This window comes from Haliotis asinina, chromosome 6 (genome assembly GCF_037392515.1).
Source record: "Haliotis asinina isolate JCU_RB_2024 chromosome 6, JCU_Hal_asi_v2, whole genome shotgun sequence".
Taxonomy (NCBI): domain Eukaryota; kingdom Metazoa; phylum Mollusca; class Gastropoda; order Lepetellida; family Haliotidae; genus Haliotis; species Haliotis asinina.
The window spans coordinates 28472377-28489142 of NC_090285.1; the positions used below are offsets into that span (position 1 = coordinate 28472377).

At 44.5% G+C, this 16766-nt stretch overlaps 1 protein-coding gene across 2 annotated transcripts in view; it reads right to left on the reverse strand.

The window, feature by feature from the left end:
- Positions 1-16766, reverse strand: part of LOC137288065 (protein O-mannosyl-transferase TMTC2-like) — a 214831-nt gene that overhangs the window by 148364 nt on the left and 49701 nt on the right. For both annotated transcript variants that reach the window (XM_067820442.1, XM_067820443.1), the window contains one exon: positions 3804-3918. In XM_067820442.1, the coding sequence (XP_067676543.1) occupies positions 3804-3918 (115 nt within the window). The remainder of the gene's footprint in view (positions 1-3803; positions 3919-16766) is intronic.

Below are 16766 nucleotides of genomic sequence, written 5' to 3' on the forward strand. Positions count from 1 at the left end.
AAAAGACAATAACACAATCTATAGGAATCAATATCTTTTATTCAAGAAAACACATCATGATCATGGTGAGATTGCAGATTATTTCAGTTAAAAAGTAGGACGAGTGAAAATCTTGCAGGACGAGTACAAAAAAAAAAAGTACTCGCCCTGCAGGGTGACTCAAGTTTTCAAAATTTGTTCAGCCCTGTACATAAGAAACCATGGGAGGCAGTGACAATATGTTTGTGCGAGAGGACGCGAATGGATGCGGCTGACAGTGGCAGTGACAGAGATACAAGAGCGCTGCTCATCTTTTGATGTCCTGACAACATACACGCAGAAGGTATTCAATCTCTTGTTAACATTCACAACTCTTCCAACCAATTGTCCGTCACTTTTGACAAAATCAGTAACTTTTACGAGCGAAGTCATATTTGTTTACACTCATGAGAGGCCTACTTGACGTATTTGTTTACTTTTTTCATAGATTGTTTTATTTTGGTTTTTATTACAGAAACTTGAGTTATTATAGAAGTGAAAGTAATGCTAGTAACCACACTAAATGAAATGAATTTTATCTAATTCCATAGAAGTGTTTTCGTTTTACAAATTACATGCTCTCAGGTGTGAAAACTTGAATGAAAATCATGAATGGAATGAGTGATGAAAGAAGTACCAGTAATGTCAAAGTTCATGTATTATCACATCAAATCACTCGAAGGTGCTATGGCACATGTGTCATAACACTTTGTTATGAAACACCTTTACGAAGTACCTCGTGGGTAATAATACAGGTCTTTTCATGAGCCCAAGACATCATACTAACTGGAAACAGTGTCAAACCAAATCAGCACTGGGGAGGGTACGACATCAAATTTTTCAGCTGCCTCCTCCTGACTAGTAAGGCTGTCCCACCGATCATGAGGGATCGACCCTAACATGCCGCCTGTGTATTTGTACTGACCTTTGTGTGTCTGGGGAGTGTGCTGTGCCCCACCACTAAGGCTGCACAGACTGATCAACAGGGATTACAGTGACATGCTGCAAAAGTGTATGAAGAATTGTATGCAGGGGAAGGACCCCTAATATGCCACTAAAATACTGAACTGTCTGGAACCCCACATATAGTGACAACATCGATTGTGATTTGAACAGTGTACAATAATAGTTATTGAGTTATGCTTTCAATGAATTTTTATTGTTTATTCCATCTTCAGTGTAAATAATATAATCTGTTGACCTGTTGTGTATTTCTTTAAAACACATTTGTAGTGATGAGATATTGTGAGGTATGATGTGGGTGCTTGAGCGTGTAGGGAAAGAGTACGAGGGTGTTTGGTGATGTGAGAATGCAGATGTGAAGGCAAGCAATGAGCTACGGTAAAAAAGATAGATTTGGTTAATAACTTACATTAACTTCTAAATTTGGGGTTTGCTTTTACTCTAGTATGTGACAGTGAATATAGTACCTGCAATGCTTCATTCAATTGGTACCGTATATTACCGTGTATAAGCTGACCCCATAGATAAGCCGACCCCCAAATCAGATTCAAAATGGTATGTTTCGTGTATAAGCCAACCCCCAGATCAGACATCTGGCAGGTACAGTCTTGGATCTAAACCGTAAGTATGGTCGCAGTCAACCCACACCACAAGACATCTGGCAGTTAAGTCTTGGATGCAAAATGTAAGTATGCTAAGTGAGCATAATATCTATATCCATAATTATACATTAAACCTGGCAGAATTAGAATTAACTATATTCCCAATTTTATTGGAAAAAATTCTCATACACATGCTTCATCAACGGGTCCACGTCATAAAGTTGTCAAAGAGCAAAGTAACGATGTTTCTAGGAGAAAATTAATGAAAAGTGAATAAGCTGAAGAAAACAATCAACAACACTACTTGAAAAAGTTGTCAAATGAACATTGAAACATCTTTTTTTAGCGATTGTATGCCGTGATTTAAGTTACATCTTGGCTTTCTTCACCTCGGGACATCATTAGAGACTAGTTTTTATCCAATAAGATAGCTTCTTACAAATTGGAAATTACTCTTGGCAAGGTTGATGCTCAGAACTTTTCGAACAATGCCTGTTATCAAACAAACTGCCTCACATGTTATTCATACAGTGAGTGAGTGAGTGAGTTTAGTTTTACGCCGCACTCAGCAATATTCCAGCTATATGGCGGCGGTCTGTAAATAATCGAGTCTGGACCAGACTATCCAGTGATCAACAACATGAGCATCGATCTGCGCAACTGGGAACCGATGACATGTGTCAACCAAGTCAGCGAGCCTGACCACCCGATCCCGTTAGTTGCCTCTTACGAGAAGCTGAGTTGCCTTTTATGGCAAGCATGGGTTGCTGAAGGCCTAGTCTACCCCGGGACCTTCACGGGTCATATTCATACAGACCTTCGAAAACGGAGGTATTTGCCCCTGTTGTATCCCGTTACCAAGTGGGGAAAGATGACCACAGATATTATCTGACAAATCTTTTAATAATAATGTTCCAATTTCGTAAAAATGAAAATATAACGGAGTGAAGGGATATTTAGCGGGATCGTATCGTGGCTCTCAGCTCGGCTATATAATGACATCTTACAAATGAATGCCCCATCTCCAATAATTGCCCACTTCTTGAAACTGCTTGTGCAAACAACAAAACAATAGCAATAGGAGAGGCACGTCATTTCGCAAATGGCGACCGGACAGGATTCTAACTTTTTTTTAATTATTATTGTGTGTAAATAGGTAGGTATGGAACTTAGTAATGAGCAAGGGCAAAATGATTTGAAATAATGAAAACTGTATACTTTGATTTATAGTTTATTGATCATTTATAACAAAATAGCTGTAATCATCCTAGCAGGTATACTGCTAACCTGTAAGATCATCCTGACACGGCACTGACGACCAGAAAAATACTTTTGTGAAATTGTGTCTCATCAATAAGATGACCCCCTTCTACAGACAGCATTTTTTTTGTCCTAAAAATTCGGCTTATACACGGTAATTTACAGTACATACTTCATACCAGTATGACTATGGACACAAAAGCAATAACGGGAGACCCCGGATTTCTGGATACATTCCTTATTGCATAAATTGTCCTGATATCTGTCATCCATGTTTTGGTGTTGAAACGGTAGCAAGCATACATTTCTGGCTTAAAATCACTTCCGAAACAGTATGGTCGTCATGATTTGCTAATTACAATTCACTCTGTGACAGATAGGCTTACTAATCACCACCAGTACTCTGCTGATTGCTCATTGATCCAGATTAGCAGACCTTGTCTTGTGTCAAAACAAATGGACACTATTGCTTCACTTCAAATGGTCAATGGAATATCAAAGCTTTGTGGATATTAGTGAGTCAATTTTCAGTTGACTTAGTTGGTTCATTTGAAAAAATTACAGTCTGGAAATGGAAGCTATATATCAGTGAGTGAATGAGTTTTGTTTTAAGCCACACACAGCAACATTCCAACTATATGGCAGCGGTCTGTAAATAATTGAGTCTGGGCCAGACAATCATGTGATCAACAGCATGAGAATCAATCTGCACAACTGGGAACTGATGACATGTGTCAATGTTTTGACAGTGAATATGGAAGGTGTATCCATCTTGAACTGTATGTCAGCAACAGTCTATTTGTGACACAGATTATGAATATTATATAAATTACATGTGGTAAATGAGCAAGCAGTATGATGCTGGGTTGTCCAAGGAGAAACATTTTGGCAAATACGGTACTCGATCACCTGACAAGGAGATCCTGGAATGCGTAAAGGAGTGATTCATGTTCTACTTACAGGTTGTAGTGGACATCAGCCATGTTGCCTCTGTGCTTAAGGGCATTACGGTAGGCCTCTTCAGCATCAGATGTCCGACCCTGCTCATTCCAAACATTGGCCAAATTTCCCCAGGCTGTGACAAGACAAAACAAATCATTAGAGTTCACTGGCATTTTATACAACAGATATGAACATATATTCTATAATTCCACAAAACTGAGTGGCATACACATATCCCATTTTGTGTTAAAATTTTTTCACAGTGAGCATATCATAAACAGTATGAACATGGATGACTGATAAATTGTCTGATTGCTGAGTCATCTCTATCACCAAAAACATCTTTTAGTTGAAACTACTTTGTAAATGTGGCCAACATAACAAACCATTTAACATTTAACACAAGTTAAATGTCAAACATGAAAATTCTATAATGAGATCAGATTGTCCTGTTATGAAAATGACATGGGAGCAGCTCTGTGACTTGTACACTGATCTTTGTTATATATGTGTGTACAGGGCAGCATGAGGCAGGTAAGGCAACACACCTGCTACAACTGATAAAATCATATTTGGAAATTTTAACTATAAATTGTATATTTACATAATTATCCTATCTCATGATTTGCACTTCTCCCTCTTGCTTCAATGCTGAGTGGAACAAATTGAACCTCCCATGTAGGCCTCTATGTCCCACAGACTGTCCTTAAAGAACAGGTCCTTAGTCCCATGCTAACCATGCAGCACGCTGCCCTAGCTACCCACATAACTACCTCAGAGCGATCATTCTCTTTTTGGAGTCACTACCGTAATCTGAGTAGTGGGGAGGCTGGGTGGGTATACATCACTTTGATGAGGATAAGTATATAAATATTCAAATTATAGATAAATTTTCAAATTTTTAAACTTATCAGATCTCACGATTTCTACTTATCCCACTTTTGGACAGTGGGTCGCAGATTACCCTGAGTCTCAAAGCATTGACAGTATACACTGTATTGGCTTACAACCACCATAGCTATACTTACTAGGCACCATTGCTCCAAAGGAGTGGGTGCTCCTAAGCAATGTGGTGTTAATGTGGCCGCCCCATGCAAGGGGACGCAACTAGGTGAGTTACCTCACTTCGTTACGTTTTATCAGAGTACCCCTGTAACTAAGGTCTTACGACGAATAATTGGGCCCGCACCTGCTACAAGAGAACCCCCTAAACCCCATCACGAAAGGAAAAAAGGAAACGTTCAGTATCAAAACAACTCCACATGGCTTCCAGTACTTACCACAGTAAGACCACAACGGTGTGCTAGGGTACTTAGGAGCTAGAATGCTACGAAATCCAAAGGACCCGCTACACCAACGTGACTGCTCCACAGCAAGCGAGATTGTCAAACTTTTCTATATTGCAAATGCAAGAAGCCGTAGATCCATATAGACACTTATTGCATAATAATATTGCATAGAGGCTATCGCATGGGTCTCGTGAGGATTGGAAGCTGCTGGGGGTGGCAGACCAGCAAAGGCATATACCCTCAGTAAGATAGCATGCATCCAAAACGACGTGAGACCTCAACCTTGGATGAATATGAAGATGATAGCATTCATGGGAGGAAGTTAAGCGAATCCATAGAGCTCTGACAAGGCAAAGAGATAAATCTTCCACATCATCAAGCCCAAGAATAGTTGACAAAGGAGGAATAGTAAACATTCTATCCGGTTGTCCTGGTAACTGTTTTCTTTTTTTAGCTAAAGTCCCAACGCACACCCAGAAAAACTCTGCCATGACGTTTCCGTTCAAAATGCACGATTCACGTCAAGAGCATGTAACTCCGAATTATGAGTCTCAGTAGCTAATGCTACGAGAAAGAAAGTTTTGAATGTTATCTGTTTAAACTCCTTATCATGTAGTGGCTCATATTCACTCGACACCAAGTGACGGAGGAAGACTGACAAATCCCATGCAGGAGGTATAAACTTCCTAGACTGGTCAGCAAGCCTGAACGAACGAAGCAGATACTGGAGCTTGGGAGCAATACACACCTTGGTTCCAGTAGTTGTAGCAAGAACCGAATTAATGGCAGCCAGGTAAGTTGACAATGTACTACCTATAAGTTTTTTTTAAGTCCGTAAATGCAGCAGAAATTCCACAACAACCTGAGATTACACAGTGGTGGGAGAATTATTAAAATCTAAATATTTTAGATATTTAAATACTTACCTTACCATAGGTCTTAAGCATATTACCTCAAGCTTCGCTAGAAGAGATCAGACAGTCGTTGATTCGCCATTCCCTGGATGGCTACCTCATGTAATCTACGAATGTAGTCACGGAAGTGACGTGATCTCCCCACTCGCGCGAGAGCGCAGAATCCAAAATTCACTTTTACCGCCAACCGGAAGGTCCGAAGAGTCCAAAGTGGGGAGGAGCATCCAGCGTTGGGAGGGAGTCACCGCCCTATGGTAAGGTAAGTATTTAAATATCTAAAATATTTAGATTTTAATAAATTTTTAACTTACCTTACCATAGGTCTTATGCATATGGCTTCGACAGATGGATGGTGGTGTGGACTCCGGAGGACCATCCCTCAGCAAACAGTGCACATGCAACAGGAGAACTTGGGAAACCAATGCCAACGGTCTCAGGATAACACCTGGAGCAGGACAAAGAGTAACCCAATAGAACTCCAAAGAAAAACCGACGCACCCTGAGGGTGAGGTTAATCTTAAGACCAACGGTAAGTAACAGCGTTATTACCTAATGGGCGGACGGTCGGGTAAGTTGCTGAGCAACTACCAGTGGACCAAATGACTGTAACCCCTCCACATCTTCAACTGTCAGGTCCCTCAAGTAGTGGGAAGCGAAGACAGTTGATGATTTCCAGAAACAACCCTCCATGATCTGCGCTACCGTGCAATATCGATGGAGGGCCATTGTAGATGCCAAAGCCCTGATCTCGTGCGGGTTATTTGCTACCGGATGAGGCAGGAGCTTGTCGTCGTAGGCAGCCAGGATTGTCGATCTGAGCCAAAGGGCAATCGTGTTCCTGTTTACCTCTCCTTTGCAGGTCGACGCAAATGGGATGAATAGTCTTTTGCGGGACCGTCTCCTAGAGGCTGACCTTTTAATGTAACATCTCAGAGCTCTGACCAGACATAGCAGTTCCTCCTCCAAGTCATGATGACCAAGGATCGTAGACAAAGGAGGGATGGAAAATAACCTGTTGGGCTGCCCGGGAAGCGGGTTCTTAGCCACAAAGTCCCAGAGCAGACCCAAATGGACTCGTCCGTGCCTTGACTGTTCAAAGTGAATCTGTGTGACGTCAAGAGCATGGATCTCACTGACTCTAGCCGCTGTCGCCAATGCTAGTAGGAAAGCCGTCTTCTTGGATAGGTGTTCAAAAGAGGCTTCCTCTAACGGCTCATACGGCGGTCCTCTAAGATGTTGTAGAACGACATTAAGATCCCAGGCTGGAGGACGAAACTTGGCCTTCTGGTCTTCCAGCTTGAAAGCTTTGAGAAACGCAATCAGTTCCGGTACCTTGGAGATCTGTTTACCTGACTTGATCGCAAGGACAGAATTCAATGCTGACAGATAGGTGCCTAAGGTACTGCCTCTGAGATGTCTAAAGTTCCGTAGAAAGAGAACTTTGACACAAACTGAGGGGATGTTGCCATAGGATCTTGAGATCTATGAGCGCAAAAATTCTCGAACGAGTGCCATTTGTCGTCATATAGGGATCGGGTAGAAACTATGCGCGCGAGCTATAACGCTCGCCACGTGCATGGAGTAGCCCTTAGCCTTTAACGCCCTCTGCAAATGACCCATGCGTGAAGATGGAATCGCAGTGGATCCGGATGCAGTTGTCGACTGTGTGGATGCCGAAGTAGATGCAACCACTCTGGAAGTTTGTATGGTTCTCCGCTTGCGAGTCGTCGAAGGTTGGGGAACCATGGCCTGGCTGGCCACCAAGGTGCGACCAAAAGCAGTTGCAGGTTCTGAGTCTGCTTGACCTTAGCGACCACTTCTGAGAGAAAGGGCTGGTGGTGGAAACGTGTAAGCGTCCAGACCTTCCCACGACAGGGACATCGCGTCGATCGCTCACGCCTCCAGGTCCATAAAGTGACTGAGTGGAAACCCTGTGCTCCCGGGCGATTAACTTCGCCACTTGAGATGAGTACCCCTTGGCCCTCAAGACTTTCACAGATGGTCCAGGCGCAAAGATGAAACCGCGACGGAACCAGGTGCAGTGTCCGATTGTGAGGATGGAACAACAATTGGTCCCACTCTAGAAGCCGATTATTTGAAACGTCTCTCCACACAACATATTCTCCGTTGGTGATAGACGTAGGGGGTGAGATAAGGCGTCTGCCATGAAGATGCAGGCTCCTGGTATGTGAGATACTTTATTTTGGAGGATCAGACTCGACCACATCGAAGGGTAGAAACGACAAGTGTAGTAGAGGTCGAGGCCTCCTTGACCCTTGTTTACCTAGAAAGCTACTACTGAGTTGACCGTATGGATCATCAGTAGCTTGTCTCTCGGTGCTGTCAACCAATGACAGACATGCATCACCGCTTTCATCTTCAACTGGGTGATGTGAAGAGATTGAGCTCCACTCTTCCAGAATCCTGCTGCAACCTTCTTGACTAGATAGGCACTCAATCCTTGGAGAGAAGTGTCTACCTAAAGATGGTTGTTGAATGACGGCTCTAATAAGTAACTTCCTACGCAAACATTGACCAGCGAGCCTACCACAGGTGTGGTGTCAAGACGTCCAATGTCGTAAACCTGTCATGAAATCATGATCAAGAAAACGCTGTCATAGACGTAATAGTAGACGTCTACGTCTGATCATATCCTAAGGTGACATGAGCAAATCGAGTAGACATTATCACTGACATAGTGATAACGGACAGAGTAGAGCTTGCTTTTAACATAGCCTTGAACTTCGACCCCCGAACCTGGGACGGCGATGTGATGAATCAAGTCCCGCGGAGTTAGTTAGTCATCCAAGCTGACTTAACAGCCTGATAATGAAGTCCACCCCTCTCAAGATAATCTTGTATGCCGTAAAGATGCGTCATTCTTCGACTTCAGAATAACCACGCTGTTCATTATGAATGTGTTGACATTTCAAGGAAGTCTATTTATAGCTGGCTGTCTGTCCGATCAGAAACTGCCATACATCGCTGCACGCCTCCTGATAGGCAGTGTTGAGACTACTGTTAGAGGATCTCTATGCCGACTAGAGAAATCCAATGCCGCTGTAGACTGCTAGTCTAGAGTGTAACGACATCTTTCCATCGTAAATGACTAAGTCACTGCAGACAACTTCCTTACACTAGAATAATAACAACACATTCTGCGCAGGGCGTTGTCCCTCGATGACCAATCAGAACGTAGATGTAACGTCCCTGGGATCCTTTGCAGGGCGTTGTCTCTCGGGGACCAATCAAAATGTAGACGTGACGTCACCGGTGTAGCAGCTAACTGATCACCATGAAATCTTGTAAACGGTGATACCCTGCTAGCCTGTAGGCTTAACAGTAACCATGCTGTATGGCGAGCACGTGTCTAAAGGAGTAAAGCTCGCGAAAACCCTTCCGCCGCTTGAAAACTGACGCAGACAAATTGCTTTCCAAGTACATGTGTTGGAATTTTCCCCGAAGATAAATGCTGCCCTCTCTTGTAATAAGAGGTGTAGTTAGGCGTGGCACTTTGTAGTTGTCTCGAAAAATCTTCGTGACAAAATGCGTAAAGCACGTGAAAGAAAACTTTCTCCGCTTGAAGTATATGTAGACAAATTGTAAAGTAAGGATCTTCGAGGATGCAGCCAGTCCCTCCAAAGGACACCCAGTCTCACGCCTACCAGCAGAGGAATATCTGGTACGGTGATCAATCCTCGAGGCGTTGTCTTCAGACAAGTCCATCGCCGCCGCCGAGGTAGCTGACACCAGAGCAGACAACGGCTTAAGCATCCGCTTGAGTTCAGTCTCAATGGTCACCCGCTTAGAATCCTGCACTCTGTAAGAGAGCTGCGAGGAGCCCAATAACCGCTACATAGATTCAACCAAGACCGCCACGCTGTCCGCGAAAACCAGGCTGTGTATCTTGTAATCTGACTTCTTGGATTTACACACTTAGAAATTCGGATTAGATGACAATTTTTCAAAGACCGCATCTAATACAGCCACGGCGTCCGCCACCATAGGATCAGGCGGGATGAGTAGCTCCGGCGATAAATGAAGTGCTGCAGGGTTGTTGGAATTAGCCGAAGGTGAAGGGCAGTACGGTAACCTGTCAGCAATCCACTCGAAGACGACTGATAAGGGTAGTTAAGTGTCATCACCATCGCCGTCGCCTCCTGCCTCCTCGTCGAAGTCCGGGCCAAAAACCTGTTCTTCCAGGTCCTCATAGGAAACGGAATTCGAATCACGCCGCGATGTAGGAGACCAAGTCGATGCATGAGCAGCAGATTCCTTGGACGAGATCCAAGGTGGTTCCGGCGACCGCAAACGCCGAGTTCTAGAGGAGCGTCGAGGTGATATGGACTGGGAGCGCAAGCAACGTCTTCACCTGGTAGCTCATTCAAAGGGCGTAGCGGGGACCGAGAGCGCCGACAAAGACTACTGTGGAGGGTACAGGATCACCGACTCCCAGGGAACCTGGAGCGCGATCTGCGCCGAGAGCGCTCTGCCTCCAAGCGCCGAGCGCGCCCTTCATCCAACTGTCGTTGTAAAACCTCTTCCCTGGACAACGTATGCAACACCCTGGGTATACGGTAAGGCGCAGGCGCTGGCGCTGGCATAGGGTCCGGCGTCGGCATAGGCGCTGGCGTAGGTATAGGCACTAGCGCAAGCACAGCCTCTGGCGCTGGCGTAGACAGACGCTGGCGTAGGCATAGGCATAGGCACTGGCGCAAGCACAGGCGCTGGCGCTGGTGTAGACATAGGCGCTGGCGTAGGCATAGGCGCTGGTGTAGTCACTAGCGCAAGCACAGCTTCTGGCGCTGGCGTAGACATAGGCGCTGGCGTAGGCATAGGCACTGGCGCAAGCACAGGCGCTGGCGCTGGCGTAGACATAGGCGCTGGCGTAGACATAGGCGTAGGCACAAGCACAGGTGCTGGCATAGGCGCTGGCGTAAGCAAAGGCGCTGGTGTTGGCATAGGCGCTGGTGTCGAGATGTCCAGACGCTGGCATCGCAGCAGCACCGGGCGTCAGGAGAGAGCGCAGGAACCTCTGGACTTCCGGATGAGACAAGGCATCTGGATGAAAACAGATCCACGATGGAATCCGAGCGAGGTGGTTCCGGGGACAAACGTACAGGCGTCACAGACGAACGCCCCATCCCAGGCGTCGGCACAGGCGTTGAAGGCGGTTGTAAGTCAGGGTCGTCCGGCAGAGATCCCAACGACGACGCTGGAGACGACAACCTTCTCTACCGCTGTGAAAAAAACTTCCTCTTAGCCGCAAAAGTCTCGAAATCCGCCACCAATAACGCCTCGCAGTACTGGCAGTGTCCGTCAAAAGAGCAGGCTAGAGACGCACAATCCGGGCACCAAGGGTGGGGATATTCGCCGATTCCTGCCCCAAGCAGTGCAAAACTGGGGAGATATACACAGTTAAGTGCAACAAACAAACATAACAATGCGTTGAAACCAACGCTAGGAGGTAGAAAAAACACCCCTATACCAGAAATGCAGCACCCCCACTGTAAAGTAGGCAAGCCCGTAAGCTCGTGACAGCGAAGGCCAAACAACCAAAATGGCTGTCTGCGTACATCGCAACGTGGCACGAAAAACATATAAATGCTGTGAAACATGGGCAAAAATACTAATCGACATGTAAAATCACATGGAGGAAGAAAAAACCAGCAAGATATAATACCCCCACGGACGCCATGCCGCACTCACACACGACGCGGGCGAACCCACCCCGAAGTGAGAGAAAAAAACAACACGAGGTAGCAAAGTAAGTGCAGTTAAATGATTACTTACCTAAACACGCACACCTAAGGGATACAAACCATACCTACCCGTGAGAAAACAAATTTATTAAACCACAAAGTAGGTAAACTAAGCAAACCAAACACGTCCGAACAGACGAATGCTAGAGGTAAAAGTGAATTTCGGATTCTGCGCTCTCGCGCGAGTGGGGAGATCACGTCACTTCCGTGACTACATTCGTAGATTACATGAGGTAGCCATCCAGGGAATGGCGAATCAACGACTGTCTGATCTCTTCTAGCGAAGCTTGAGGTAATATGCTTAAGACCTATGGTAAGGTAAGTTAAAAATTTAATTCTCCTAATACCACAGTAATGTTCGAATTTCTTCCATTTATCGTCATACAATGTATGAGTTGAAGTCTTGTGTGCAGAAGTTAGCTGCAGCTACTCTGTGAGAGTAACACTTGGCTACCAGAGATTTTTGTAAATGCACCTAATGTGCAGATTGAAGGTTTGTGATGACCCATGGTACACGTCTACATGTGGATGACGAAGTAAGTTGTTGTGGGCGGGCAACGGTACAGGATTCGATTCTGCTCGCAGTTTTAGGTCGACCAACTTCTTGCTGGCCAAAAGGGCGCCATCAAAAGCAGACAAATCTTGCTGGTTGCAAGTAACTTCTGAATTATCTTGGGAAGAAGAGCTGGGTGAGGAAACGCACAAGTCCCTCACATGATATGGCTAAAGCATAGTGGTCCCAAGCTTGAGGATCCTGAATTGGGGACACAAACCATGGCAGCTGATGGTTGTACCACGTGGCAAACAGATCTACATCTGGTCGGGATACCAGGTACATCATCGACTGGAATATTAGGGGCATAAACTTCCACTCTGTTGATGATGGCCATTCGGGATGAGACAGAGCGTTGGCAATGACAATCCTCGCCCCGAGAATATGTCGCGATCTGGCCACAATGTGGAGAGAATCGATCAGATTGTAGAACCGAAACGTCCATTGAAACAGATCTGCCGACCCTGTTGAGCCTTGAAGGTAGATGTACCATACTACTGTTGAGTTGTCTGATTGAATCAGCAAATGGGACGACTTGAGTTCTGCCGCCCAATGTTGAATGGCTAGAATGACGGCCTTAAATTCAAACTTGTTAATGTGAAGGGTCTTTTCTGCAAACGACCACTGCCCGGCCACTGCCATACACGGGCGGATTCTAAATTTCGTTCACTCATTCCTTAATAATAGACAAATAACTCTCAAATCTCACAACACCATTTCGGACCCTTATCCACAAGATAACGGGACCCCCGCCCCCCAGGGCAGCATACTATCTCCCACTCTTTTCAATTTCATGATAAACAATATTTTTCCTGATTCTTGGCCTGAAATCTCCAGAGCTAAATTTGCAGATGATATTTCCTTCAGGACCTCCTCCACCTCGATTAAACAAGATACTAATAAATGCCAAAATAATGCTAAACCACATCCAAAATTGGGCCCAAAAATGGGGATTCCTCATAAATGTACTTTTGCATACTTTTCAAAACTCAGTATATGGAAGATTGTACACCCAAACTTCACCTTAATAACCAAAAAATTGAATTAAAAAAGGAAGCAAACTTCTTAGGCGTAACGTTCGACCAACAACTAACATGGACACCCCACATTCATAACCTGGTCAATTCCTGTCAAAAAGATCTCAACTTAATGAGAGTCATCAGCGGCACAAACTTAAATTAGCCCTTGGTGCGAGGAATGGCTCCTCCCTAAATACACTCCTTCTATTAACAGGCAACTCTTCAATCAAACAAAGAATAAATCACACCTCACTCACTTACTGGGCTGGGGCACACCATAACCCACTATATTAACACATCACACAAAAATACAAACAAATTAAAAAATCCACACTTAAAAAATTCAAATTTAACCCACTTAAAGTACCCTGCCTCACTCACCTCCACAATCTGCTACACTCACAACAATTACTCAATATACAACACATACCTCCCATTACAAGCTACATTCATGACAAACCACCATTAAACACTGACATTACCCTCAACTCCATCCTCCAATATCTCTCCAAAAGCACCACCAAACTAGACAAAGCAAACATTTCCTTCGATTACATAAACACCAACTACCCCAACCACACCCAAATATACACTGACGCATCCATAAACACAAACTCACAGGCATAGGCATACACGTACAACAAACACCCCCTATTACAACAAATCTCCACTACACAAATCACACTTCTATTAACACAGCAGAACAGCTATACCCTCAGCACTTCATCTAATCCCCTCCCTCCCCCAATCTAACTTCCTTATCCTCTCCGACTCACTCAGCTCTGTTAGACAAATACACAACAAGCACTCTAAATCCTGTCCAGATCTAATACATAATATTGTCATCCAGATTCTCTCACCCACCACAACAAAAACATCACATTACTATGGACTCCCAGTCACACACACATACCAGGCAATCACACAGGAGACACAGCAGCCAAACTAGCAACAACACACCCCTCACTCAACATTAACTTCCACACATCCAAAACAGAACTTTAACAACTTATTAAACCAAACATAAAACACATTAACTTCCAACATCACATAAACATCAACAAAACTACATGGGTTACATCTATCATAACATCACCAATCACTGACACAGCCATAAATAGACCTATCACAGGCATCACAAACCTAAACCATACACTACATAAACAACACAGACATACAGACGGCTTATGCACTCACTGCAACACACCAGAAACCATCAACCACATATTCACACAATGCATGACACAACAAGCAAACATAATACAACTACATAACAGCATTCCAGTCAACTTCCACAACAACACCCACCTACTACTAAATCCCCACAACCACCCACACATCATCCAAGCTATATCAACATTCCTAGAAAACTCAAACATACTACACACAATATAAACACCACAGAAATATGCCCATGCTACTCCACATCGGCCATACTTTATCTCCTAGCCAGTCAACCTCATTCATCCATTCAGTCCCGTTAAACCCTGTATCGCCTCCACTACCAATCAGACCCCATTTATCCATTCAGGGCTCATTAAGTTCACAGTCTCTCAGTTAAACCGGTAAACCTCACAGCCAAGGTGAAGGTCACCACCCCCAAGCCAGCTGCTCGCCTCTATCAAATCATCACCTCAGCTCTATCCCCAGCCTTTGCCCCACCACCTCTCTTGCTCCCTTTACCCCTCTTCCCCCCATTTTTCTTTATTTATAGGCTCCCCTTATCAAGCAGACAGGTTAACTGTCTCATCAACACGAGGCCCCGCATTCTAGCCACTAGCCAACCCCCCCCCCCCCCCCCACACACACACCTAGGCCCCCTATTTTCGCCCTTCTGCTTCTCCTTTACTTTTATTTCGCTAGTTTTAATTCTATTTTTCCTTTATTTTTCCTTTCTTTTTACATAGGTTTATACCCCATAATTTACTGTTTTTTGGGTATGGTGGTTTATTACCTATTCCCCATTATTTATTATTTACTACCCCGACCTACCCTGTCAGCGACATTGGCACAGCCAAAAGCTGACGTTAAACCCCTTATAATCATCATCATGTCCTGCCAGTCGTTTCACAATCATGGAGTGGATTCCAAGTCAGAGAGGGAGGGACAAGTTAGCTTTAGAAGAATTCTTGTATGTTCATCAGAAAGAGTTACAGGGTGGAGTTAACTCTTATGAATGTGTGAAGAGAAGACGCAGTCAGTGCATGGCTAAGGTTAAAGTTAAAGACGGGGAAGTAGTTGGTCGTCTGCATGATCACACACATGCACCAGACTTGAGAGAAGCAGTAGCCAGTAATCAACTACTTTGAAGATACATACATTGCCCACCCCCATCGACGAGGTAGAAGCCCCCCTCGCTACAAAATAGACCTTTGGAATGTTCACGGCAGAACTGAGTCACACATACCAAGGACTAGCAATGCTGTTGAAGGCTTTCATCGACACCTGCAGTCCAGCATACAGGCTAGCCATCCAAACATCTGGACATTTATTGGAGTCTTGCAAAAAGAACAGGCACTGAATGAAGTACAGATGACCCAGATGGTGACGAAAAACTTACCGTGACAGTGCCAACAGACTTGCATGTGTTGTTGAGGCATATGACTCCATGCACATTTTGGAATATTTAAGAGCCATATCCCACAATCTGTCCTTGTAAATGAATTGATACTTGTATTGCATCTAAAGATGATGTGTTGTGGTATTATATAGTGCTATAAATAAAAATAACATAACATTTAGTTTGTGTATTTTGTTATGATGGGGGGTCAGTTGTCCAGGAGGCTATTAACCCGGGGGACAGTTGTCAGGGGGCAGTTGTCCGGGGGGCAGCTACCCTGAGTTTCAAAGAACTCAGCAGCTGAGACTTCTACATTTTCAGTAATTCAACAGAAACCTGAAAATGAATGTCCTGATGCAGCTTGGTTAAAACTTCTCCACTACTGCCACTAAAAAGCCTGCCTGAGGACCAAGGCTGCCTAAACAATTCAGCTTTGAAGCATTCATCCCAAGACGAAATGTTGAGGGGACCTCTCCCACACACTGCCAAAATCGAAACTACCCTCCGGGGGAGAAATATCAGAATTATTTGGAGAACAGGATGAAGGCTGATGAGACACACTAGAGGAAGACTGAGTACCAGTTGATACAACGGGAGCTGTAATCAATGTAGTCGAAGGTTGACACTGATTCCATGCCACTGTAATAGCCCACAGCGTAGTATTCAAATCTGGCCCCTGATATGAACCATGGTTAGGGTTCCATGATTCAGGTAAAATTGTTGTTCCAGTCGTATGACCTGAAGAATCAATGAGATGTGATGGAGAATGATGGTCCCTTGAACTATTACGGGGCCTGGGCGGGGAGTGAGTTGGTGAAACAACACAAACCATAGCATGCTGTCGATTCGGGGAGACAGACAGATGGGATGACCTAATTTGATCT